The sequence below is a fragment of the Camelus dromedarius genome, chromosome 8, assembly GCF_036321535.1.
Source record: "Camelus dromedarius isolate mCamDro1 chromosome 8, mCamDro1.pat, whole genome shotgun sequence".
NCBI classification, from domain to species: domain Eukaryota; kingdom Metazoa; phylum Chordata; class Mammalia; order Artiodactyla; family Camelidae; genus Camelus; species Camelus dromedarius.
This window is the reverse complement of record NC_087443.1, coordinates 74649090-74675615: the sequence shown is the minus strand read 5'-3', so window position 1 is coordinate 74675615 and position 26526 is coordinate 74649090. Positions and strand designations below refer to the sequence as shown.

At 37.5% G+C, this 26526-nt stretch overlaps 1 protein-coding gene across 11 annotated transcripts in view; it reads left to right on the top strand.

The window, feature by feature from the left end:
• Positions 1 to 26526, top strand: part of ATE1 (arginyltransferase 1) — a 153650-nt gene that overhangs the window by 85167 nt on the left and 41957 nt on the right. For all 11 annotated transcript variants that reach the window (XR_010382002.1, XM_064488502.1, XM_064488500.1 and 8 more), the window contains exon 10: positions 506 to 605. Coding sequence is in view for 10 of the 11 variants with exons in the window: in XM_064488502.1 (XP_064344572.1) it covers positions 506 to 605 (100 nt within the window). In the remaining variant the exon portion in view is untranslated. The remainder of the gene's footprint in view (positions 1 to 505; positions 606 to 26526) is intronic.

Genomic DNA, 26526 nt, shown 5'->3' with positions numbered 1-26526 from the left:
TCTGCTCTTTAGTTTTAGAGAAAATAAATATTAAAGTAGCATCTGGACATAGGAAAGGATTACATGTCATGTACTACTGAAAGTATTTGCATGTAAATGATAATCTTCCTGAAATTTGTTGGCTTTTGAGTTTTCTAAAATTTGTTGTACTGCTTTTAACCTGATAAACCCAGTCTTTGAGAACTCTAGGTGATAATGAATAACAGCAAGGAGCTGTATTAAATCTCTAATTTTATGCTATTTGAATTTTGGATACACTACTGTGCCCAGCAAAGTGGAAAACCTGAACTTAGATGCATTTACTCAAAATAATAAAGTTTTTTGGTGTCTTCTCTTAAGTAAAAATCATCTTACAGTATTTTCAAAATTGTTTTTCTCTCAACACTTGGATTTTTTTAATAGCTTAATATCAGATTTTATCAAATATTTGTCACGAGATTATATAGTACTTTGAGTATTGGAGTTAAATTTAACTGTACCTTCATCTTTATTCTTCTTTTGGCAGAGAAATTGCTTTTACTAGGCAACTTCATGAGAAAACACCTCAGCTCAGCTATTATTATATGGGTTTCTACATTCATTCATGTCCCAAGATGAAATATAAGGTAAAGTTAATTTTCACAACTGTCTGTCTGCTGTAGAGTCAAGTTATGAAAATTAGTGCTTTCATAGTTTCTCATCATAATAGTTTAACATGCTTGTACATTTCTAATATATATCACAAATTATTTTTAAACGTGTCTTAAACTTTTCAGAGAATCTAGCTTGTTCATTGCCTGAAACAGTGCCTGACAAATAGGTGCTAAATATTTGTTAAAGTAAGTTAATAGGTAGAAATTAGTGGAATGTATAGAAAGCTCAGCTATTCTAGAACTTTCAGTAGGGCCCTGCTTCCTTGCGGTAGCACATTATGCCTATTAAGAAATCTACCTTTACAGGGTGCATCCTCACCCTCTCCTGCCCTCCATTTCTTCTCCCTCCTTTCAGTCTTAGCTTTGTTTCCTTTGGACCCAGTCGCAGTCCAGAACAACCGGAGCTCGGTGTGAGCAGTAAGATAGTTTTGATAATACAACATTTGCAAATGTTTGTAAGGTTTTCATCACGGGAAGATGAATCTTTAATATGATTTTTGTCTCAGGGCACAGAATTTGGAGCTTTGAAAGGGGTTCAGATGGGTTACTTAACTCTCTTTGCTGTCTCAGAGATGAAGCTTTCTGTAATGAGAACCACAGCCCCCACTGTTCTTATTTTGTAATTTATCTTATTATTGTCTGACTTCAGTACATTTTAGAATTTCCCTTTTTAAAAAAGGTCTTACCGTTTATGACTCTTATTTTTATTCTATTGTATTTTTGATTATTGAAATATAATTGACCTACAACACCATGTTGATTCCAGGTGCACAACATGGTTATTTGACATTTCTATACATTACAAAATGATCACCAGTAAGTTTAGTTACTATCTGTCACCATATAAAATTATGACAATATTGATTATATTCCCCACATTGTACATTTCATCCTCATGACTGACTTATTTTGTAACCGGAAATATGTACTTCTTTATCTCCCTCAACTGTTTCATTCATCCTCCCATCCCCCTCCACTCTGGCAACCACCAGTTTGTTCTCTGCATCTATGAGTCTGTTTCTGTTTTGCTTGTTCATTTGTTTTATTTTTTAGATTTCACCTATAAATGAAATCATATGGTATTTGTCTTTCTGTATCTGACTTATTTCTCTTATCATAATACCCTCTTGGTCCATCTGAGTTGTCACAAATGGCAAGATTTAATTCTTTCTTTATGGCTATATATGTATATATATATATATGCACACATATATAAACCAGTCTTCTTTATCCATTCATCTGTCACTTAGATTGCTTCTATATCTTGGCTATTGTAAATAATGCTGCAGTGAACATAGGGGTGTGTGTATCTTTTTGAATTAGTGTTTTTCTTTGGAAAAATACTCAGAAGTGGAATTGCGGGATTATATGGTGATTCTGTTTTTAATTTTTTGAGGAAACTCCATAGTTTTCTACAGTGGCTGCACCAGTTTACATTCCCATCAGTAGTGCACAAGGGTTCCCTTTTCTCCACATCCTCGCCAACACTTGTTATTTGTTGTCTTTTTAATAACAGCCATTCTGACAGGTGTGAGGTGATCATCTCATTGTGGTTTTGATTTGCGTTCCCTGATGATTAGTGATATTGAGCATCTTTTCATGTGCCTGTTGGCCATCTGTATATCTTCTTTGGAAAAAAGTCTTTTCAGGTCCTCTGCCCATTTTTTAATTGAGAAGTTTGGTTTTTTTTGATGTTGTTTTATGACTCTCTTTAATGAAACTCTTTGATGTTTTCTAAGTATTAGTAGCCCACTGTAAAAGCTCTGGAAAATCTAGAGCAGTATAAAGGAGCAGGCCACATCCTGCCTGCCATAATAACAGTAACCAAATACCTCTGCTCTACTCAGAGCACTGCTTTAAGCTCCGAAGACAGGAAAAGATTTAAACATGAACCTTCCTCTTAAAACTTGTAATCTAGGTGCGGATTGGGGGTATTTTACATAAAATCAGGTCAGTACAGTGGTCTGGTAAGTGACCTGGGAGGTGATGGGGTTTGCTGCACAAGGTATGGAGGAGGAAAGGGTTTAACCGGAAGGAAAGAGAGGCCCCCCAAAAGAGTAGGTATGACAGCGAAGCACAAATCATGGAGAAGGAGTGCAGAAATAAGAATTACTAGGTGACAGAGCCATATGTATTCATAAAAAAATGGAGGAGGAGGAGGACGGTCGCCATTCAGTCAATCTCCCTTGTAGCTGAAGCCAAGTTATGAGCATGTTTTGTGGCTCTGTCTGCTGTTAACAATGTAAATATAATAAATATTAATCAGTTTATACATAAAGTCTATTAATGGTGTTTTGAGGAAAAACTTAGAAGCAAAATAAGTCCATAAATTGGTAAATTTAATTTGTTATTTAATGCAGTTAACATGGTAAGATATCCAAATGGTTATTAGAAATAGGACCTCATAATGTTTGCTGGCAGTTTCCAGTGTTTTAATATTCTCTATAGGCTGAAGTTCTTTGTAAATACAGGCATACCTCAGAGATACTGCGGGTTCAGTTCCAGACCACCACAGTGAAGTGAGTAACGCTATAAAGCAAGTCACACAAATTTTTCCCAGGACACATAAATGTTATATTTACACTATACTGTAGACTGTTAAGTATGCAGAAGTATTATGTCTAAAAAAATGTACATACCTTCATTAAAAAATACTTCATTCCTAAAAATTGCTAACCATCACCTGAGCCTTCATTAAATCATAATCTTTTCACTGGTGGAAGGTTTTAAATAGCAAAATGTGACACAGAGACATGAAATGAGCAAATGCTGTTGGAGAAATGGTGCTGATAGACTTGCTTTTGATGCAGGGTTGCCACAGACCTTCAATTTGTAGAAAATGCAGTATCTGCAAAAAGCAATAAAGTGAAGTGCAATAAAATGAGGCATGCCTGTACTACTAAACTTGATATTTCTTATTAAACAATTTTTAAGATAGTCATACTAATAAGTAAAGAATATTGGAAATATTTTAAGAATAACTTATGATGTTAGGAATCCTATTCTCTCATTTAAAATCCCAAAAAGTAATATCTTTGGGAATTTGGAAACAACTATTAAAACCTGTAAAACTAGGTTATAGCTCAGAGTGGAAAAGGCATGGGGCGGACTCAATTTAACCATTTTAAACAAAACTTTAAATTTTTCCCAATATATTATATTCACATTATAACTTCTTGGGAGAGAGAATTCTGGGAATTTGTACTGTATTTAATGATTTTGTAAGTATGTGAGAGATAATAGTGATAAAATATCTGAATATTAAATTAATTTTGTAAAGCTGGCATTTGCCTGGCATAATTGTTTGAAAACTTTTGGGTCATCAGGAACATGTTGCTTTTAATTTTTATATTGTTTAAGAAAATTGTTTTTATCTCCTCATGATTGAAATAAGTCAGTTTTTGTAACTGAAGACTAAAGATACTTGCATTTCAGTTAAGGATATTTTATTATATTTTGAGCAAATGAGAACCCTTAGTTATGCAGGAATAGCACAACTGGTTGTAAACATAGGAATTTTCAGTCAGAAAATGTGCTATCAAAATTGTAAGATGGATAGTTGTTGGTTCAAGCATGAATAGTTCTCATTGCAAGTTGAAGGTCTAGAACTAGAGACCAATAAAAGATAACTCGCAGAAAATGAATTACATACTATTATAAAATTTCTCATTTTCGTGAATGAATGAGGGTAAATTTAGTATGTAACTACAATAGTAGTTAAAGTATCTTTTTTTCTTAAAGCGTAAGTGTTTCACGCATTAGTAGTGACATATTTTTGTCACATCGTAAAGTACACATGGAAAAAACTACAGGTGTTTTTTATCTGATGTTAAAGAAAAAGGAATATATTTTAAAATAGGAATATGTTTAATAACTAAGAAGGAACAGTCCATTAGGTACCTGGTATACACTAGACACTGGGAATACAGTTGTAAGCAGAATAGATGTGGTCTCTGCCCTATTGGGGGTTAAATCTGAATGGGCACATAGATAATTATATTCCAGTACATAAAGTGGCACCAAGTGACTGTACCTGAAACTAGAATAATGTTTCATTTGGGTTTTCTGGTGTAGATTTAGACATAGTAAGTTACAGTCTTCATATAATACATTTATGACGCAGAGCAAATTATTTAACAGGTTTGAAATACACGAAAGAACTGGTTTTACCTGCTCTCTTATATTGAGTAATGAGCTATCATGAAGGCATACTGAAATGATGAGTCTCTTTATGGGTAGGAAGGACTGTCATTTGATAGATGATTCCCAAAGCTTTCCATCATCAATTTCTCTAACTCTGTACCCTGTTTGTGTGTGCTGCTCCATCCATCAGCAGTACATTTTGTTTCCCTCACCGTGTATTGGACTGGCCTTGTGACTTGCACTGACTAACAGGATCCCATAGAAGTAACTGCCTGGGACTTTAGGCCCAAGTCTTAAGAGGACAGACAGCTTTTGCTTCCTCTGTCTTTGAAGCCAGTCATCATGTAGAAGGTCCAACTACCCTGCTGGAGAGAGAGGCCACTTGGGAGGCCTGAACATCTTGGATGTTTCAGCCCCAGCCAAGCAACTGGCTAAATGCAGTTGCCTGAGACCAGCAGAAGAACCACCTAGCTGAGCTATAGCCAAATCACAGAATGACGAGGAATAATTATTGTTGTTTTAAGCCTCTAAGTTTTGGGGTGGGTTGTTACTCAGCAACAGATGACTGAAACACGTGGTGTAGGATGGAAATCACTAGATTCAGTTGTAGATTTCCACATCGATGGATCGATGGAAGTCATTCTGTGCTGAGCTGTGCAGACTCATGTCCTGAACTGAGCTGAACTGATCTGGGAAGTTTCCGACAGCTCAGTGTGAGAGAGTTTTGGCAAAATTACTTTATTTCCATGTGTGGTCATATCTAAAGATGTGCCTACTTGGCTTATGAGAATTCCTCTTTATAAGGCATTCAGTTTAATACCCTGACTTGGGCCTAGAAGGCGTTTGTTAACATGATGACACATTTTGATTTTGCTTGTCTTGCTAATGGTGAGCACTACAAGACGAAGATCACCACGTGGCCATCTTCATGGTTACCTAGATGGCTATAATGCAATGGAGTCTCCTCTCAAAGTACTCAAGGTTTACTAGGTCAGAGCAGTTATGCTCCTGTGCAGCATACTCCCTAAAATGCATTTTACTGAATTATTTTGATTTTACTGTTCTGTGTGTGTGTTTTAAATAAAGGTTGATTTATATAAGTAGTAAATAGTCAGATACGTTTTGTCTGTGGCCATAGTCTTAGGTTAAGGCACAAGGTAGTCACAGAAGAGTTTTAGAGTCATTAATGAAAAGAAATTATCTTGATAAGATGTGTTATCATTGCTCGCTTTACCTATTATAATAATTGTGGCCATTTTAATGGGACTTGGTAATGTTTGGCATAAATCAGTACCGATTTGGGGACTTGGGAACTGGCTGAAACAAATGGAAACTGTATTTTCAACTTAGGAGAGTTTCTCCTTGGAGGAGCTGTCCTGCTGAAGTGGGAGTGGGTGGTGTGGTTTTCTGGATGCCATCCTCAGTGGTGTTCATCCTCTTTCTCTGCCCCTCTCACAGTTCCCAGGTAGTGGCTGCCCTTTGGACATCACAGGCCATCAGCGGTGGCTAGAATCCAAAAAGAATAATATCCTCTCCTGTGTCTCACTTTTCTAAAATATTATTTTTAATTGTGGTAAAATATACATTGCAGAATTCCTCTTAACCATCTTTAAGTGCACAGTTCAGAAGTATTAATTAAGTATATTCACATTGCTGTGCAGCCATCACCACCATCGAGCTCCAAAACTCCTTTCATCTTGGAAAACTGTAACTTGTATCCCATTAAGCAATAGCTCCGCATTCCCCTCTCCCCCCAGCCCCTGGCAACCACCATTCTACTTTCTGTCAGTCTCAGTTTGACTACTCTGGGTACCTGATGTAAGTGGAATCATACAGTGTCTGTCTTTTTGTGACTGGCTTATTTCACTTAGTGTAAGATCCTTAAGGTTCATCCATGTTGCAGGTGTCGGAATTTCATTCCTTTTTAAGGCTGAGTGATACTCCATTGCCTGTATACACCACCTTTTATTTATGCATTCATCCATTGATGGACACTTGGATTGCTTCTACCATTTGCCTATTGTGAATTATGCTTCTGTAAACATGGGTGTACAGGTATCTGTTCAAAACACTGCTTTCAGTTCTTTTGTGTATATGCCCAGAACTGGAATTGCTGGATCATATAGTAATATTTGTGTAATTTTTTTTGAGGGAACGCCATACTGTTTTTTGTAACAACTGCACCATTATCTTCCCATCAGTGGTGCACACGGGTTCTGATTTCTTCACGTTTTCACGAGCTCCTGTTATTTTCTGGTTTTGTTTGTTTGTTTGGTTTGACATTAGCTATCCTAATGTATGTGAGCTGATCTCTGTCTCTTTTTTAAGATCAAGAAAAACCTTACCAAGAAGCCTCCTAGCCTGTTTCACTCATTTCATTTGTCAGAGCTGTGCCTCTTTTCTGTGCCTGAGCGAGTCACTCACTAGCAAGGGGAATGGAATTAATTTAGGGCAGATGTGATTGGAGATGGGCAGAGTCACTTCTTGGAGATCGTGGCACTGCAGAAGGTGAACATCTGAACGAGATTTTTTTGTTTTTTAAATTCTACCTAGAACCCAGTATTTTTAAACTGAGCTGTTGATTTATATTTATTTATTTTATATATAGTTTATATACGTTATGCAGTTTGTGTGTGTATATATATCATTATATATGCTTTTACAAATTGAACTGTAGGTTTAAGTATAGTTTTCTAAGGCTTCTTTAAAAATAAAATGTTTTCCTGTGTTTTCAAAATGCTTAATATTTGCATGTAAAGCTTAGTTTACATTCTCTGTTTTGACACCTTTCCATACATTTCAAAACTATTCAGTTTCCCTTGAATGTGAAAATTAGAATATATAGAAATTGGTGTTGGGAATAATTTTTTAAATTTCTTCTCCATGTTGCCTCTCAGACTGCTGCTGCAAGGCCATTCTGTGATCTGAAGGAGGTGTTTTGACTGAGTTCTTTATCCAGACTTATATGCAGGCCAAAGTAAACAGTGATTCAGGCAGTCTGCCTTGGTATCATGACATGGCCAGACATCAGACAGTTGAAACATCAGAAAGGGTTCGGAAATGTCAGAAAAGAAACAAAAGGCTAATTCATCTGTGATTAATCTTTCTTAAATTCAGTGCCTCAGCTTGATTGTGGTCAAACAGCATCTCTGGAATTCTGCAGGAGTTTGCCTGAAAAGAGGTAGCTGACATTGCTGTTAAAAAAGCGGGTACTAGAAGAACTTGGAGCCCGCAGAGCTTCATCTGCAAAGTCCTGTGCTGCTGGAATCCTCGAGCTCCCGAGCTTTTCAGGATTTCCTGACTAGACAAAGTAGCAAATGTTATTTTACTACAGTCTTGCATCCCAGGGTGATGCATTTGGGTACACGTGGTAGTGACTTTGCTCCTGCTGGTCTGAAAGAAATACAAATGGTCTCATCAGTTACCCACAGCACAGTACAGAACACTGGAGTGCTTGATTCAGCGCCTATTTTTGATGTTCAATTAAATATCCAGTGAATTAGACATGGTCAGTAGAAAAAATTACCACAGAATAATTTTAGTAAGGGGTTTTCGATGCCTCCTGCAGGCAATGGCTTCTGGTTTCTGTATCATGCTTTATGAAGACCTTCCCTATCCCTCATATTAGAACATAATAATATCCTCTCTTTATTCCTTTTCTCTGGCAAGATTCATCTCAGGTTTGCTCCACTCTGAAACCTTGCCTGACTCTCCTGTGTGTAAGTGTACGTTTCCATCGCAGCTTACATGTTGATACCTGACACTTACTGCACTGTATTACAACTACTTGTTTTCATATCCGTCAGTCTCTTTAGACTCGAAGCTCCTTCAAAGATGGAGCTTGAGCTCATTTATTACTTACTGTAGCAACAACCCCTGATTTACAGTAAATATTCAATAAATCTTTGAATGGTTGGAGGGAGATCAAGAACAATGAGTAATTGGATTACTGGTTAGAGGGAAAGTACATATTTGCACCAAGTAAAGTGACGTCATTTGGCATTTCTACAGCATAGACCTTTGTATAGTTTTGGCAGTATTAATCAAAGATAAGTTTATAACAATTGTTTACTTTTAGAATAATGAGAAAGTTGTTTTGTTTCAATTGTCAGATGAACACTGAAGATACTCTTGCATTTGCCTTTTTCTTCAAATTGAAAAAGCACTGCAAATAATTTAGAACATTTGTAATTCTAAAATGATAGTCCTGTATAATATTTTATGTGGTTTATATTTGAATAGCATTTTATTTTTAAATAGGTTGATCTAAAAATGTATCTAACTGAATAAAGTTTATTATGTAAAACCCTTGAAATAACAGAATATAGTATAAATTTTTTTCTAGGGAGTATGATTATAAATTTTGATAATTGTGTAATATGAATGTACAGTCTAAATACTGTTTTAACTAGCATTGATTTGTTTCATGATCTCACATATTGGCTGTAGAGGGGCAGTGAAGGGGGCTTCTCACTGTGAGTTCTGGTTCCCGCTTGTCCCCAAGTAATGGTTCTCTTTTAGGGGCAGTTTTGTCCTTATCCCCATCCTATCTCATTTCTGGAGACCCTTTTGATTGTCGCAACTGAGGTGATGGGAGAAGAGGGTGTGTGTGCGTGCTGCTGGCATCTAGTCGGAAGAGGCCAGAGATGCTGCTAAACATTCTTCAGTGCATGGTCCCTGCAATGAAGATTCTTTGGCCCAAAATATCAGTAGTGCTGAGGTTAGAGAAACCCTATTTAAAGAGTTAGCTTTTTGCCATTGAAGTCAGTAGGGCTTTACAGTTGCTGAGTTACCGTGTGTAATTTGACTACTGCTGTCAAGAAGGAACTGCCAGAAAGATTAATTTTGGGTTCACCATAACAATCTTGAAATAAACTATCCTGTTATGACACACCAGAGAGAGGTTTCCTGTGTCTTAATTCATGACCCTGTGCGGTCATAAACGTATTGATGACCCCAGGACTGTCTTAAATTTTCTTTGGGGGCTTATATGTGGCCTTCATGTCAGCTTAAAGGTAATGTAATGTTTCTGTACAATGAGATATATCTAGCGAATCTTGAGGTCTCATAGAAGGAGCAGCAGAAACAACAAATAAAGCTAAATTTTCCAAAATGTGTTGCTTTGTTTTTCTAGTTCCGATGTGAGTGGTAGGGTCTGTCTTTAGTATTTATAAATCATTCTGTTTTCATTGCTTTGTAGAAATAGAAAGAAATTTGGCAGCTTCATAATAACCAAGTGAATTGAATTATTCTTTCCCTAGCAGCTAATTGAGTTCATCTTTTTTAGTACAGAGAGAACACAGTGTTGGCATATGTTTCAGGATGGGAGGTTAGACTCCTTCAGCTTTAGTGGCACAGGGATGTTTGGCACATCCTATGCTCGTGTGCTTTAATCTAGCCCATTTGGACCTAAGCTGTTTTAGAAAAGCACGTGTGTGTATGTGTTTATTGTTTGTCTTGCCTAGTATTCTACCTTGGTGTTGATGAGAGAATGAAGCCAATTTCCACCTTTCCCACACCGCTCCAGGACCCCCAATCACAGCTCAGGTGTTCTTTCCTTCTTACATCTGTACGTGTTCTCTTGGTTCTTATATCTCATTCTGTAAAAATAAGGCAACTGTAAGGTTTTCATACTTGACACTTTCTTTCAAAAGCCTTATTGTCTGCATTTGTGGCATTAGCTAAAGTGAAGCAACCTTGAGGAGCATAATAATCTGGGATATTCAGCAGTCGGTTGACAGTGACAACACTGAGAAGCACAGGAAGCTCTGTGTCCACGGCTAGAGGCCCTTCCTGGTTGTTGCCTCACTGCCTTCCAGCCTGTGGCCGTCCTCAGCCACGGAACTATTCCAGCATGAGGTGCATTGTGTGGGGATCGTTTTATTCTCTCACACGGGTCTCTTAAATCCACATTTCTTTGCTTGGTCCTCAGGAGTTCCTTTTTCTTCCTGATACCTCATCATCTGCCCTTGGGCATCCTTTGTCCCCATTTTCTCTGCCGTTTGTCCCACACAGAGACCACTGCATTGAGATGTGTGCCATGCCTGTACTTCTTTTCTGAGGGAAATTGCTATTCTGATCGTTTCTGCCAAAGGAAATGCAGCCTTGGAGTTTAGGTCACCATGTTTGGTGCCACGTGACCCTGCCATCTTAATTGCTATTAGTTGGACTAGGCATGGGTACCTGACCCCAAGGTGGTCGATCTCCGGTAGACTAGGGTCAAGTAAGGCTCATCATTAAAGCTTTGCCCACTGAATAGTGGATGACCAGGCCATTCAGATCCTCTCTTTTAAGGAAGTGTGGATTGAGACTACAGGGAGGATCAATATTTAGTGGGAGTCGTCATTGAGAGCTACACAGGGAATGGTAACAAAAGCTCAGAGTTAGATTAGGGCTCCATAAACACAGGTCCATAAAGTTTAAATTGAAGGCAAACTTTTGTACACATGCCCATTTATCTTGAGAATAGAGTTCATGGATTTCTTTCATCTGGCTTTCAAAGGGGTCTGTGAATCAAAAGATAGCAAGTGATGAGATGAGATGGTGGGGGAGCAGAAGCAGACACAGTGAGTAGCAGATGAAAATACAGGTTGGGGTCTCCTGCTCTGAGGGGAGACAGGTAACCACTTGTTAGACCTACTTGTCGGTTTTTGAATTATGATCTGGGCCTGGGTTTCCTCCTCTTCCTGGATAGCCTGGGATTATCTGGAGCCTGACCCTATGTGGGTAATATTTGTGCCCTCATTTTCTTATGTTCTTCCCTAAAATGTTTTGTTCCCCTCCGCCATTAGTACTAGCCACTTAGTGGAGCACCTGAGTGAATTTCTTTGTTTCTTTAATCCAAAGAGCCAAACTGATAAACATGTCTGTTAGCAGCATAGATGTGCTAGAGAGGGCAACAGCTGTGCCATTTCCCTGGCTGCTGAGTATTATGGTCAGTACCTACATAAGGTGTGTCCATATAAATGAGCCACATGCTCACCTAAGGTTAGATGGAGGATAAGGAGGGAAGGAACTGGTGAAATATTCTGTATAACAGGACTTGATAAAATCCCAGATCGTAAATAGTTTTTACTCTTTTCCTATCAGTGGAACATGCCATCTTCTTTTTCCAAGATGTTAACCATAGGATTGTGACGGAGGGTTCAAAAAAGTGGTTGATTTACCATGTTTGTGTCTGGGCATAAAAAACATTGACTTAAAAATTAATGTGAACAGATGGTAGAGAATATTACATTATCTGACGTTTTAACACACTGAAACAGATTAGTGAGGTTGAGAATTTTCTTCCTTGAGAATTGAAGAACAAAATGACAACAAACAGATCTTTGTTGGCATGAAGGAGATATATGACCATCATACCTTAGAGACAGAGAGAGGACCATCTCAGTTCTAGCCTAAAGCCGTGAAAACTAAGACCAAGGTAGTGGTGATAATGAGTTATAATTTTTCCTAGGAAATAGAATAGTTGCTTTTGTAACTTGGAACTACCCAAGTCTAATTTAAATTTAATTTTTCCAGAGGTTTGCTGCTTCTTACTGAATGTTTGGCCAGGCAAAGTTTTGAGCTTGTTTTTCAAACTAAATTATGATGAAGGATTAAAGAGAAGGGAAAGGGCGTTGTCATAGAAAATCAAACAGAAAATGTGTATTTTCTTTTTTCACCGATTCCCCGGTAAAGTTTTTTATTATTCTTCTTTTTTTTTTTTTTTCCTTATTTAAATATGGTCAGTTTACAATGTTGTGTCAATTTTCTTTCCATTAAGAATTTTCTTAGGGGACAAAACAGTAACTTGAAAATTAAAATAAAAAATATACAACTTATTTAACTAACTGGCTGCATTTCCTTTGAATTTCAAGGTGGTAAAAGTTCTTAAGTGCTACACAGCCGCCTTGATGGGCCAGGAATCATAAATACTTAGAGGGGACTTAGGAAAATAAGGACCCTTTTTTAAAAAAGATAAAAGGTCCATTTCTCCCTTCTTTGTTAACATTTATTGGTTTTCTTTTACTTTTTAATTCTCTTCCCATCACTTTTGGGTGAACTGAGGAAAAACTGGAGAATGCCCTGTGGGTGCTTGTGTGCCTCTGCTGTTGTCATGGAGTCACATAGACTGTAGCTGCGTATTTCAGTTAAGGATTTGGAGTAAGGCTCATAAAAGGGAAATTTCTGTCCTCTGTAGTCAAGGTCTCACATTCCAGTACAGCACCGTGTAGCTGCACTGCTCCTGGCTCACAAGGAAGGCATCTTGAAAATGGTAAAAATATTTTCATATTTTTGGATACAGAATCCTAGAGAGATGCTAAGTGTTTTTATTGCTTTAATTCAGATTAAAGCTAATAAACCCAGTCCCAGAGGCTCTGTTAGAGTCAGGTTAGTAGGGTTGGTGAGTGAGTCTCAGATAAGAGTCCAGCAAGCAGTTTTACTTGTTTTTGGAGCTCGGGAAGTGATAGTTTTGTTGATCCAGCTCCAACTTTGGAAACTCGCCATTTCCAGACATGGCCTGAGGCCCTCAGTGAGTACTCTAAGTGAGACAGTGAAACCAGAGAGCTCAGTTCCATGTTATTGTATTGTGATTAACAGTCCAATGGTAGACTTGATTTATTTGGAAGTATTTTCAAGCTTTCAGAAAAGTCTCAGGAATAAAAATGATACAAAGAATACTCAAATACCCTTCACTCAGGTTCACCTTCTTCTCTCTTCCCCCCATATTTACATAGATACGTGAATATGTGTATTTATACACTTAAAACACACACAAATTTTTTTAACTATTTGAAAGTAAGTTGGTTATACTGAGTGATTCTTTACTCCAAAAATTTTTGCTTAGTAAGCAAAATACTTGCCAGATGTGTTTGGAGAATCCGTGTTTTGTAATTATTAGCTCAGGTAATTCTCACAACCACCTGATACAAGTGTTATTTTCCCCACCATTTTATAGAATAGAAGTCTGTAACTAACGTACAAGTAGTTAATGTCGGAGTGTTCACATTCAGGTAGACTGAGGCTGAAGCCCAAGCCCTGCTATGTTGCTTCCCTTTAGGACACTGCCAGTGTGAAGACTTTCATGCAGTTTTTAAAAACACTCTTGAGTTCTCACAGACTGTATCAGTCCAGATTTCATCTATTGTAAGACATGCATTTTTTTCTTATTCTCACATTTTAAAAGCCTGGGTGTGTTTTTCACAATGGATGGTGATGTAGTTGACAGTATATACATGTGTGTGCAAACTTGGTTGTTAAATTTGGTGGTGTGCTTTTTGGCCACTGAGGTAGGGGTATGTGTGTGTGTGTTTTTCATTTCCCACTTGAAAGGGAAAATGATGTTCTGGGTTACCAGCTCCAAGGGGTAGAGGAGCTGTTGCATTTTATTAAATATTGTGGACTTGCTTGAAGATCAGACATGCTGAATTTTCACAAGTAAAATATGTAAATATTTCTGAAAATACAGCTAAGAGCTCCTTAACTATTTGAACTTAGTGTTCAAGTGTTGATTGGGTGGTATAAGTTGTGCTGTTGCAGAATTTACCTTCCTTGACATGGGTTTCCTTCTTCTGTTTGTCCTTCCCCATTCTTTTCTTCCTTTTTTTTCTTTTTGATTTTAAAAATAATTCCTCTTGTGGAAAAGGGGATAAATTAGAGGAATGTTAAAAATAAAAATTGCCTGCAGCTCTCTCACCCAGAGCTCATCACAGCTGACATTTTGCTGTATTTCCTTTGGGGTTTTGTAAATATACATGCATTTCTTTTTTCCTCACAGTTATTAGGTGATACATGCAATATTGTTTCCTACCTTTTTCTATTTTCTTCATAAGTATTTTCCTGTTTTTCTTAAATCTTTCATTACCCCCTGATTTTAAGTGACTGTAAATGTTATAATGTGCCATAATTTATCGAGCTATTACTGTGTGTTTAAGTTCTTTCCACTTCTTCTTGCTATATAAGTAACTCACGGCAAGCATTTTTTGGTATATTTCTTTTTGAGACTGTCACAGAATTTACTCTTTTGCACATTCATGCTGGAGGTGAGGAATCCATCCGTATTGTGTGTCTATACATTTGGGACATCTTCCACGAAGAGCAGAGCAGCACTATACATTAGAAGCTACTGAAAATTAGACTAGTAAACGTACACAGGAGTATAACAACGGGTGTCTCCTGTTTTATGAAAAATAAACCAGCTGATTTTCTTTTTTAATTTTTCTGTCTCTCCTAAAATTTTACACTGATTAGTCACTTAGCTTGACTGCCTTTAGTTCTTATACACTGATGAAGTGTAAGTTTATTTCTTTTCCTACAGTTTTTTGGATTTATTTAGATACTGATAAATTTTATACTACCTTTTAGGAGTCATTAGTGCTGATGTCTTGTGGCTATTTTAATTTCAAGTTGAAGTAGTGAAAGGTTACTTTTGTTCTTTCAGTACTTCCCAGCCTTAGTTTGCAAGTCCTCAGGAGGATTATAAGGAAAGTTGAATAACTCAGTGATGTCAGCCCCTGTTGTAATAAAGGAAATAAAAGTTCGTTTTTAACTTTAGTTCTCTTAAGAGGACAGTTTGGCAAGAAAAATGAGGAATACCTCCAACAATATGAAAGTAGATAACTGTCTTTTGCCATTTGTGTTCTTTTCCCCCTCTTCAGCTTTATTTTCTTGGGCCGTCTACAGTGCAGCAGTGGCTCTGGCCTGACTTTATTCCACTTCTTGCTTTCAACACCTAAGTAGGGTCACCTAATCTTCCTGCAGGTGTACATTTTCAGCTTTTGCCCTCAGCCCCTAACGTAAGAGCCCTGTAACTGGGCTGTGGTAGCTCAGCACTGTGACCTGCTCTAACAGCCGGGGCTCTGGCTTCTCCCTGCCCACTGCCTTGAATCTGTTCCTTATGTTCAGTTTATCTGCTGATGCCCTTCCATTCCTTCTGTAAAACACACACAGTGCCCATGGCAGTCAGAAGGCTTATGGCTGGTAGGCTGCACTTTAGTGTACATGCATGTCTGTTTTCATAAGTTTTTTATGCCAATTTTACTTGTTATTGTAATGGTGCAGCTTAATTAAATATTAAGTAAACTGATGAAAGATGTTTTTAAAAAAGTTATTTGCATTAAACCTAATTTGAATGCTTTGGGTAGACTCAGAGATGAGTCAGAAAATTGCTGCTGAATTAGTTGTGGATGAGATAACAAAGAGTTTGGGGTAAAATAAAAATCCATAAAAATCTTGAAAGAGTCCCCACTTCCCTAAGTAAGTTCTCACTGCACTTTAAAGAACCAGTAACCAAAGTCACAGTGATGCACCTTCAGAGAAAAGACTTGGTCCTAAATCAATGAATGGCTAATGAATGTGCAGGTATATATTTTAACTTAAAGTGTTAAAAGTTTGTATGTGTGTTTGTATGAATTTTGTCACACAAACACTGTAATGAGCATTTTCACTTAACCTACCATTACTAGTCCTGTTCACTCTGGATAAGACTGCTTTTGCTGTAAATTACTCTATAGTATTTATAGATATTTTCTTTGCTTGAAAATAATCAAATTGTGATTAAATAGGTCTAGCAAATAAATATTGTCATGTAATTTACAGGCCTTCAATCTCTCCATATTAATAGGATTTGAGAGTCACTGAACATGGCTTTGTGCTTGTGGGCTTCCATAGTTGCCACGTAAGGGTTAAGTCAAAGCCATATTATTTTGCCTCATCCTCCAGTCCTCTTAGATCCTGGAATCTTGTTCTCAAACCCTAGTGTATGTTGATGTGTCTGTTACTTGAGCCGCGTCCTGCTGTTACTGTTATTTACTTGGGCTGTTTTTAGTTTTCTGGAACCACCTCTAAATGCCTCGCTCAGGTTGATTTTTGTAATTTGCATATCTGGCCAGCCATAGTCTGGACTCTGTCACAAATCAAACCCTGATTCTTATGACTTTTTAAAAAATCACTGTTTTACATGTTTAATTTTGGAAACATTATGAGGATGTTATCTCTTTATTACATCCTAAATTCATAATAATTTTTTTTTAAAGAAACCATTTTATTGAGGCCTGCTATACATATAGAAAAGTGCAACAAAATGTAGAGCCCCATGAAAATCACAAAATAAACACACCTATGAGTCCTTGTTGTCTACTGGAAATTGATATTTCTCTCCCTGGCAGTCATTCTGTAAAGGACCAAATTGTAAATGTTTTAGGTTTACAGGCCATATGGTCTGCTGTTGTAGTGAAAGCAGCCATAGGAGATACGTAAACAAATGGGCATGGCTGTGCTCCAGTAAAACTTTCATTTATGGACATTGAACTTTGAATGTCGTATAATTTTCACATGTCACAAAGTATTACTCTTCTTTTGATTTATTTTCAACCATTAAAAAATATAAAAACCATCCTTAGGTTGTGGGCCAGTGAACGGCAGACCCAGTTCAGCCTGTGGCCATGGTTTGCGGACCCCTGTTCTGCGGTATGCCGCTGACCTAGTTTAGTTTACTCCCCTGCTGGTCCAGCCTCTCCACATCTGAGTTAACATCGTTGTCATCTTCATCATCCAGCACATTATAGCCGTTCTCCTACAATTAGAAAACCCAACTATCAGAACAATTTGCTATGTGAAGTTCAGTGATAAAATTGTCCTGATGTCTGTAGAATGCATATTACCAACCTGGGATTCAAATTTTAAAATGAACTTTTATCTACATAAATTTAAGCTTATACTAGGGGAGAGGGTATAGCTCAGTAGTATAGTGTGTGTTAGTGTGCACGAGGTCCTGGGTTCAATCCCCAGTAACTCCATTAAAAATAAACCTAATTACCCCCCCCAAAAAAAAACCCAAATAAAGAGGATTGTTTTTTAAAAAAACTTACACTATATGAGGTAATAAACTATGAGTTAATCCATAGTGGCTTAGAGACAATATAATGATGGTTGGTTGATTATCTTTGTTTACTTTTCCTTTCTTTTTTATTTAACTTTCCAGACACTCAGCAGTTTAAAAATTATTGTAAGTGTGAAGGATTATATAGTATGGTTTAATCAGTCATGAAATAAGTCTGTTGTGAGTGCTTTACAGTATTGTTAAAAGCCATTTATTTATACCCATATGGTGGTATCTTGGAAAAAGCAAATATTTAATTCAGCCAGCATTTGCTAGGCCTGCTAGTAAGTGAGGCACATAGAGTAAGTTACTCTAGATGGTGATGAATGAGACACAGGTCATGTCTGCAAGGAGCCTTTGGACAGGATAAACATTTGCAAAAACTATCCTGCAGAATGAAATGTGTAAGTTCTATAAAAAAGCAACAGAATACTGTAGGAGCACAGATGTATGGTAGAGAGAAGTATATATTTATTGAATCTGATTTTTTCCCCAAATTTTGAAAATTTCAAACCTACAGAAAACTTGAAAGACTAGTACATTGAACACCCATATACCTTCACCTAGAGTCATTAACATCTTGCTACATTTGTTGTCTCTCTTTGTATGTGTGCAAATATAATTTTATGTATGTGTGTGTTTTCTTCCTACTAAACCAGTTGAAAGTAAGTTTCAGAGATCATGACGTTTCATCCTAAGTGCTTTAGTATGGATCTCCTAAGAGCAAGGTTGTTCTCATACTTAACATTATTTTATTTTTTTTAATTGAAGTATAGTTGATTTACACTGTTTCAGGTGTACAGCAAAGTGATTCAGTTACATGTATATATTCTTTTTCAGATTCTTTTCCATTATGGGTTATTACAAGATATTGAATAGAGTTCCCTGTGCTGTACAGTAGATCCTTGTTGTTTAAATGCATGTGTTTATTTCTGGGCTTTCTATCTTGTTCCGTTGATCAATATGTCTGTTTTTGTGCTAGTACCACACTTTTGATTACTGTAGCTCTGTAGTATAGTCTGAAGTCAGAGCATGATTCCTCTAGCTCTATTCTTGTTTCTTAAGATTATTTTGGCTATTTGGGGTCTTTTGTGTTTCCATACAAAGTTAAAATTTTTTTGTTTCAGTTCTGTGAAAAATACTATTGCTAATTTGTTAGGGATTGCACTGAATCTGTATAATGCCTTGAGTAGTATGGTCATTTTAATAATACTGATTCTTCCAATCCAAGAACACAGTATATCTTGCCATCTGTTAATGTCATCTTCAGTTTCTTTTATCAGTGTCTTATAATTTTTGAAGTACAGATCTTCTGCCTCCTTATGTAGGTTTATTCCTAAGTATTTTATTCTTTTTGATGCAGTGGTAAATGGGATTGTTTCCTTAATTTCTATGTCTGATATTTCGTTGTTAAAGGTATAGAAATGCAACAGACTTCTGTGTATTAATTTTTTATCCTGCAGCTTTACCGAATTCATTGATGAGCTCTGGTAGTTTTCTGGTAGTGTCTTTAGGATTTTCTGTGTATAGTATCATGTCATTTGCAAACAGTGAAAGTTTTACTTCTTTTTTGCAGTTTTGATTCCTTTTATTTCTTTTTCTTCTTTGATTGCTGTAGCTTGGACTTTGAAAACTGTGTTAAATTAAAGTGGCGAAAGTGGGCATCTTTGTCTTGTTCCTGATCTTAGAGGAAATGCTTTCAGCTTTTCACCATTAAGTATGGTGTTAGCTGTGGGTTTGTCATACATGGCCTTTATTATGTTAAGATATGTTCTCTCTGTCCCCACTTTCTGCGGAGTTTTTATCATAAATCAATGTTGAATTTTGTCAAAAGCTTTTCCTGCACCTATTGAGATGATCATATATGGCTTTTCTTCTTCAGTTTGTTAATATGGTGTATCACATTGATTGATTCGTGGATTTTGAAAAGTCCTTGCATCCCTGGGTAAAACCCCACTTGATCGTGGTGTATGATCCTTTTAATGTATTGTTGGAGTCAGTTTGCTAGAATTTTGTTGAGGATTTTTGTATCTATGTCATTAGGGATATTGTCCTGTAATTTTTTTTTTTTTGTAATATTTCTGTCTGGTGTTGGTATCAAGGTGATGGTGGCCTCATAGAATGAGTTCGAAAGTGTTCCTTCCTCTGCAATTTTTTGGAATAGTTTCAGAAAGATAGGTATTAACTCTTCTCTAAACATTTGTTAGAATTCACTGTGAAGCCATTTGGCCCTGCCTGGACTTTTGTTTGTTAGGAGTTTTTAAATTACTGTTTCAATTTCAGTACTGGTAATTGGTCTGTTCATATTTTCTGTTTCTTCCTAGTTCAGTCTTGGGAGATTGTACCTTTATTTCTTCCATGTTGTCCATTTTATTGGTGTGTAGATCTGCATAGTAGCCTCTTAACAATAATTTGTATTTTTGTGGTGTTGGTTGTGACTTCTCCTTTTTCATTTCTGATTTTATTGATTTGGGCCTTCTCCCTTTTTTTCTTGATGAATCTGGCTAGAGGTTTATCAATTTTGTTTATATTTTCAAAGAACCAGCTTTTAGTTTCATTGATCTTTTTTATTTTTTCTTGTCTCTATTTCATTTATTTCTGCTCTGATCTTTATGATTTCTTTCCTTCTACTGACTTTGGATTTTATTTGTCTTTCTATAGTTGATTTAGTTGTAAGGTTACACTGTTTATTTGAGGTTTTTCTTGTTTCCTAAGGTAAGCTTTTATTACTGTGAACTTCCCTCTTAGAAATACTTTTGCTGCATCTGATAGATTCTGGATCATTGTGTTTTTATTTTCATTTCTAAGTATTTTTTGTTTTCCTTTTTGATTTCTTCAGCGATCCATTAGTTATTTAGTAACATATTGTTTAGCCACCATGTGTTTGTGTTTTTTGCATTTTTCTTGTAGTTGATTTTTAGTCTCATAGCGTTGTGGTTGGAAAAAATGTTTGATTTGGTGTCAGTTTTCTTAAGTTTACTAAGGCTTGTTTTATGGCCTAACGTGATCTTTCCTGGAGAATGTTCCACACGCACTTGAAAAGAATGTGTATTTTGCTACTTTGGGGTGGAATGCTCTATAAATATCAATTAAGTCCATCTGGCCTAATGTGTTATTTAAGGCCTGTGTTTCCTTACTTATTTTCTCTGGATGATCTGTCCATTGATCTCATAGGGGTGTTAAGGTCCCTGCTATTATTGTGCTACTGTTGATGATTCCTTTTATGTCTGTTACCAGTTGCCTTGTTTATTGAGGTACTCCTATGTTGGGTGCCTATATATTTACAATTGTTGTATCTTCTTGGATTGATCCCTTGATCATTATGTAGTGTCCTCCTTTGTCTCTTGTAACAGTCTTTATTTTGAAGTCTGTTTTGTCTGATACAAGTACTGCTACTTCAGCTTTCTTTTTATTTCATATGCATGGAATACGTTTTTCCATCCTCTCACTTTCAGTCTCTGTGTCTCTAGGTCTGAAGTGAGTCTCTTGTAGGCAGCAGATTGTGGGTCTTGTTTCTGTATCCATTTAGCCAGTATGTGTCTTTTGGTTGGGGCATTTGTCCACTTACATTTAAGGTAATTATTGATAAATATGCTCTTATTGCCATTTTGTTAATTGTTTTGAATTTGTTTTTGTAAGTCTGTTCTTTCCTCCTCTTCTTTTGTTATTTTGTGATTTGATGACTATCTTTAGTGTTATGTTTGGATTCCTTTTTCTTTTTTTTGTTTGGTGGATAGATGTTTGGTTTGCAGTGATCTTGAGGTTTTTGTATAATAGTCTATATCTGTGATTATTTTAAGTTGCTGATCTCTTAATTACAAATGCATTTTAAGTACCCTGTATTTGTACTCTCCTCCCCTCATGATTACTGGTTTTGATACCATTACGTCTAATTGTTTTGTGTATCCCTGAACCACTTACTGTGGATGCAGATGATTTTACTGTGTTTGTCTTTTAACCTCTCTGCCAGCTTTGCTTATAGATGACAACCTACCTTTACTGTATATTTGCCTTTACAGGTAAGCTTTTTCATTCTGTAATTTTCTTGTTTCTAGTTATGGCCTTTTGTTTTTTACCTAGAAAAGTTCCTTTAATATTTGTTGTGAAGCTGGTTTGGTGGTGCTGAATTCTTTTAGCTTTTGCTTGTCTCTAAAGCTTTTGATTTCTCCATCAAATCTGAATGAGACCCTTGCTGGGTAGAGTATTCTTGGTTGTAGGTTTTTTCCTTTCGTCACTTTAAATGTATTGCACCACTCCTTTCTGACCTACAGAGTTTCTGCTGAAAAGTCAGCTGATAGTCTTATGGGAGTTCCCTTGTATGTCATCTGTTGCTTTCCCTTGATGCTTTTAGTATTTTCTCTTTATCTTTAATTTTTGTCATTTTGATTACAATGTGTTATGGTGTGTTCTTTTTTGTATCGATTTTGTATGGGACTCTCCACTTCCTGGACTTGAGTGACTACTTTCCTTTCCAGGTTAGGGAAGTTTTTCAGCTGTTAATCTCTTCAGATATTTTCTCGGGCTCTTTATCTCTCTCTTCTCTTTCTGGGACCCCTGTAATGCAAATGTTAGTGTGCTTTATGTTGTCCCAGAGGTCTCTTAAACTGTCTTCATTTCTTTTCATTCTTTTTTCTGTTAGGTGGCAGTGATTTCCACTACACTCGTCTTCCAGCTCACTCATCTGTTCTTCTGAAGCATTTAGTCTTCTATTGTTTCCTTAGTATATTTTTCAGTTATTGTATTCTTCATTTCTGTGTGGTTGTTCTTTGTATTTTCTAACTCTATTAAAAACTTCTAACTTCTTGCTCGGTGTATCCATTCTTCTCGCAAGCTCTTTGACCATCTTTACGATTATTACTCTGAACTCTTTCTTGGGTAGATTGCCTGTCTCCACTTTACTTAGTTCTTCTTCAGGGGCTTTATCTTGTTCTTTTGTCTGAAACTTACTCCTTTGCCACCTCATTTTATCTAAGTTGCTATTTGTAATTTTATACATGTGGTAGGTGAGTTGTGTTTCTTGACCTTGGCAAAGTGATCATCTGTAGGAGGCATGCTGAGCATCCCAGCAGTGCACTCTCCTGTCGTCACCCAAGCTATATGCTCTGGGGCTACGTGGGTGCTTCTGTTGTAATGGGTTAATTACGTGGATGGTCTGGTAGGTCCCTAGTCTTGTTGGTTGCCAGGCCCTGCCTCGGGCAGATGCTGCTGGCTGATGTTTAGCGGGGCCTGGTCGCATGTGACTGGTTGTGGAATCCTAGGGGGCCCCTGAGGCTACTGCTGCCTCACTAATGGGCAGAGTAAGGGTCCCAAAGACTCTGGGGCTGTTGCCCATCCACGGGCTGGTGAAGCCAGATCCTGGGGTTAGTGCTGGTCTACTGGCAGGCAGAGCTGTTTCCTGAAGTCTGGTTACAGGGCCCAGGGATTCCAGAGTGCGTTTCAGATCATTGAGGGGGAGTTGGTTCCTGACACAGTTGGGTATGGGTCTGGGGTATCCCACAGATTACCTGCTAGTGGGCCGGGCCAGGCCAGGGCCCAGCTGGTCCCAGGATGGAGTCTAGCCTGCATTGTGGGATCATAGTTTTCTTGCTCCTGGTGTCTGTCCCCTGGTGTGTAAGGCTGGTCTGGAGGTCTGGTCTAGCTTCCTGGTGGGAGGGGCCGGCGCCTGTCCAGTCGTGCGTAGAGCTGGGTCTTGGCCCTCTGGTGGGCTGGACTGTGCCTAGGGGTGAGCCCAGAGGCGGCTGTGGGCACCTTAGTCTTTAAGCGGCCTGTCTGCAGATTTGTGGGGCTCTGTCCCCACCCAGTTGGTTGTTGGCCTGAGGCGTCCCAGCACTGTTCTCTGCAGGCTGTTGGCTGGGGCCAGGGCTTGGAGCTAATGGTCCAATATGCTAGCCACTGCAGGAGTGATTTTCATGTGGCCAAATGTTCCCCATTGTGTCCTCCCCCAGTGTCTGTGTCCGCAGGGTGAGCCGCAGTTGCCTCCCACCTCTCCAGGAGTCTCTCCAAGACCAGTAGGAGGCCCAGCCCAGGCTTCTGTCACATTACTGCTTTTGCCCTGTGTCATGGTGCGTGTGATACTTTATGTGTACCGTTAAGAGTGAATTCTCTGTTTCCCCTAGTTCTGTGGGGCTCCTGCAATAACGCCCTGCTGGCCTTCAAAGCCAGATGCTCTGGGGGTCATTTTCCTGGTGCGGACCCCAGGCTAGGGAGCCTGACGTGGGGCCCAGAACTCTTGCTTCTGTGGGAGAACCTCAGCGATACAATTTTTCTCGTGTCTGTGGGTCCCCCCCCCCCCCCGGGGGGGTAGGGGTGGGTATGAGATTTGATTTTATTGCGAGTCTGCCCCTCCTGCCTATCTCATTGTGGTTCTTCCTTTGTGTCTTTACCTGTGGAAGACCTTTGTTGATAGGTTCCAGGCTTTTTCATTGATGGTTATTCTGCAGATAGTTGTGATTTTGGTGTGCTTGGAAGACAAGGTGAGTTCAGGGCCTTTTTACTCTCCCATCTTAGCTGCAGTCCTCCTCTTCATAATTTTGTTCAGACAAAACCTTCTTGGTTAGAATATTACCTCGGTGATGCTGTGTCAATCTCCAGACATCACATCTGGAGTCCCCTGAAGTCAGTTTGTCCCATTGTAGGCAGTGATAAATTTGCTCACTTATTAATTCATGTGGAATCTACCAGGTTTCTCCACTGTAGAGCTGCTTTTTTTCCTTTGCCATTAGTAAGTAATCTGTGAGTCTATACTTTGAGACTGTGTACAGCTGTTCCCACAGTCTTTTACACAATGGTAGAATCTTTTTCTTTTTCACATAGGGCTTTAAAAACATATTTCATAATTCCAGTTGTTTGCAGACATTTAAAATTTAAATATTTATGCATTCCTTTAATGAAATGCTGTTGAAAGTTGGGCTATAAATATATTTCCTCATATAATTTAAATATTAATTACCACCTTATCAGGAGAAAGCAGAGTTAAGATCAAGTTCCCAAAGATGAAATCACTGAGTCCAGGTCTTGGTTTCATGCCTTATTATTTGTACAGACTTTCTAAGCTTCCATATCTTTATCTGTAAAATGGGGATAATCACCATGCCTTATAATACAAAAATTAGTTATTTAATTATAGGTAGACATAATCTTTACTAAAAATGAGTGACTTCAAACTATAGAAAGAAAAACATTTGTTTACCTAGTTATTTTATTCAAATGTGATTTGAAATTATAATTAATTTCCTTTTTTCTCCCAATGCATTTGATTTATTCTAGTTTTTAGATTTTTTTTTTACATGCCCTTCAGTTAAGGCTTCATATTTTTTAAAAGTGCTTTGGAAACTTACGTTTAATTCTGTCTTGTGTGATTCTTTATAGTTATCTTGTAAGTGCTTCACGCTGTTACTACAGGAAGCAGACTCAGATTCTCATAGATTATACTGTTCCCCAAGACTATAAAGTTTGATAACTGGGTGAAGGCTTAATTTATTAATAGATTTTCAAATCCATTGCTTTAAAACACGTCGTAAAGTTTGAGGGTACTTAAATTTTCTTTAATAAACAGTCTACATGAAGATAAAGTTAGGAAGCATAGAAGCTATCATAAATAACCAGGGTTGTGTCGGAAGCTCTCTGGAGCCAGCTTAAATTGACTCCCACTGGGCAGAATATGGACAATTTGAACATCACAGAGGATAACTGCAGTGGGTTGAAACAGGTGAAGTATCTTTAGACCTGTGAGCTCATGAGTCTGAGTCATTGCTGGAGTTGGTGCTGTGTCCTGCAGTGTATCACGCAGATGCTACATCACCACAGGCCTGCAGGTGGCCTGTAGATCCATCACTTCCAAACATCCTCAGGGCTCCACACTTTTAGGTTCAGAATCATATAGATGCCATAGTTTTAGGCTCTGCATAACAGTAACTTCTCAAGATTAGACTTTCCAACATCTGGAAGTTGTAGATTTCAGCTTCAATTTTATTTATACAAGTTCAAGAGAGTTTGATGTGATAAACTGACAGGATAATTATGCTGTTTTGATTTCTCCAAACTGTTATTGGATAGAAAGGTGATGATTGGTTGCTTAAATTTTTAGGATAATATACTTTTTTGTGTAAAGCAAAGATAAATACCACTATAGAACTTTATTTTAATGATGTAGCCATTGTAAACTTCCTTTCTTATATTTTAAATTTCAAGATATGTGTATTTTAAAAATAAGTTCTAAATAACACTTTCAAACCATACAAAAATATTAAAAATCCTCACATCATGAAGATTTTTCTTGTGTGTTTGGTGCATATGCGGTTTTTTTTAATGGGCTAAAAAATGGATAAAATTAAAACATTACAGGGACACTAATGTTACTATGATCCTTAGGATCTTTGTAACTCTAAATTCCATTCTAATAACTTGGTTAATTGGGTTTGGACCAATATGATATTTTAGCCTGGATATCTTAGAAGGAATGAAAAAGGAAGATTTCTCAGGTTGTCATCCAAGATTATTTGGTGTTTGTGACATAATAAATTTGTCTCAGTAATTTACCTGAAATTCTGTGAGTGGACTTGATTTGCTTACCCTGTGAATAACTGTTTGAATAGTGTAGTCTTCATAATTACATAACTGATCCTTTAGAAAGGAAGGAAATAATGTATTAGGCATCTTTGCAGCCTGCACTGCACAAAGCTGTTACATTAACCTTCTACCAAGCCCTTCCTTGCAGAGACACTGAATACTGATGACATCCAAGGGGATAGGATGTAAATTCTACCAGGACTCCTACTGCTACACTGTTGAGGGGGAAAAGGTTATCCTTAAACTTGAAGCATTTAAGTCATTTGTGATGAATTTTCCATCAGGCAGAAAAAAAGGAATGATTACCAAAGATCACACCCC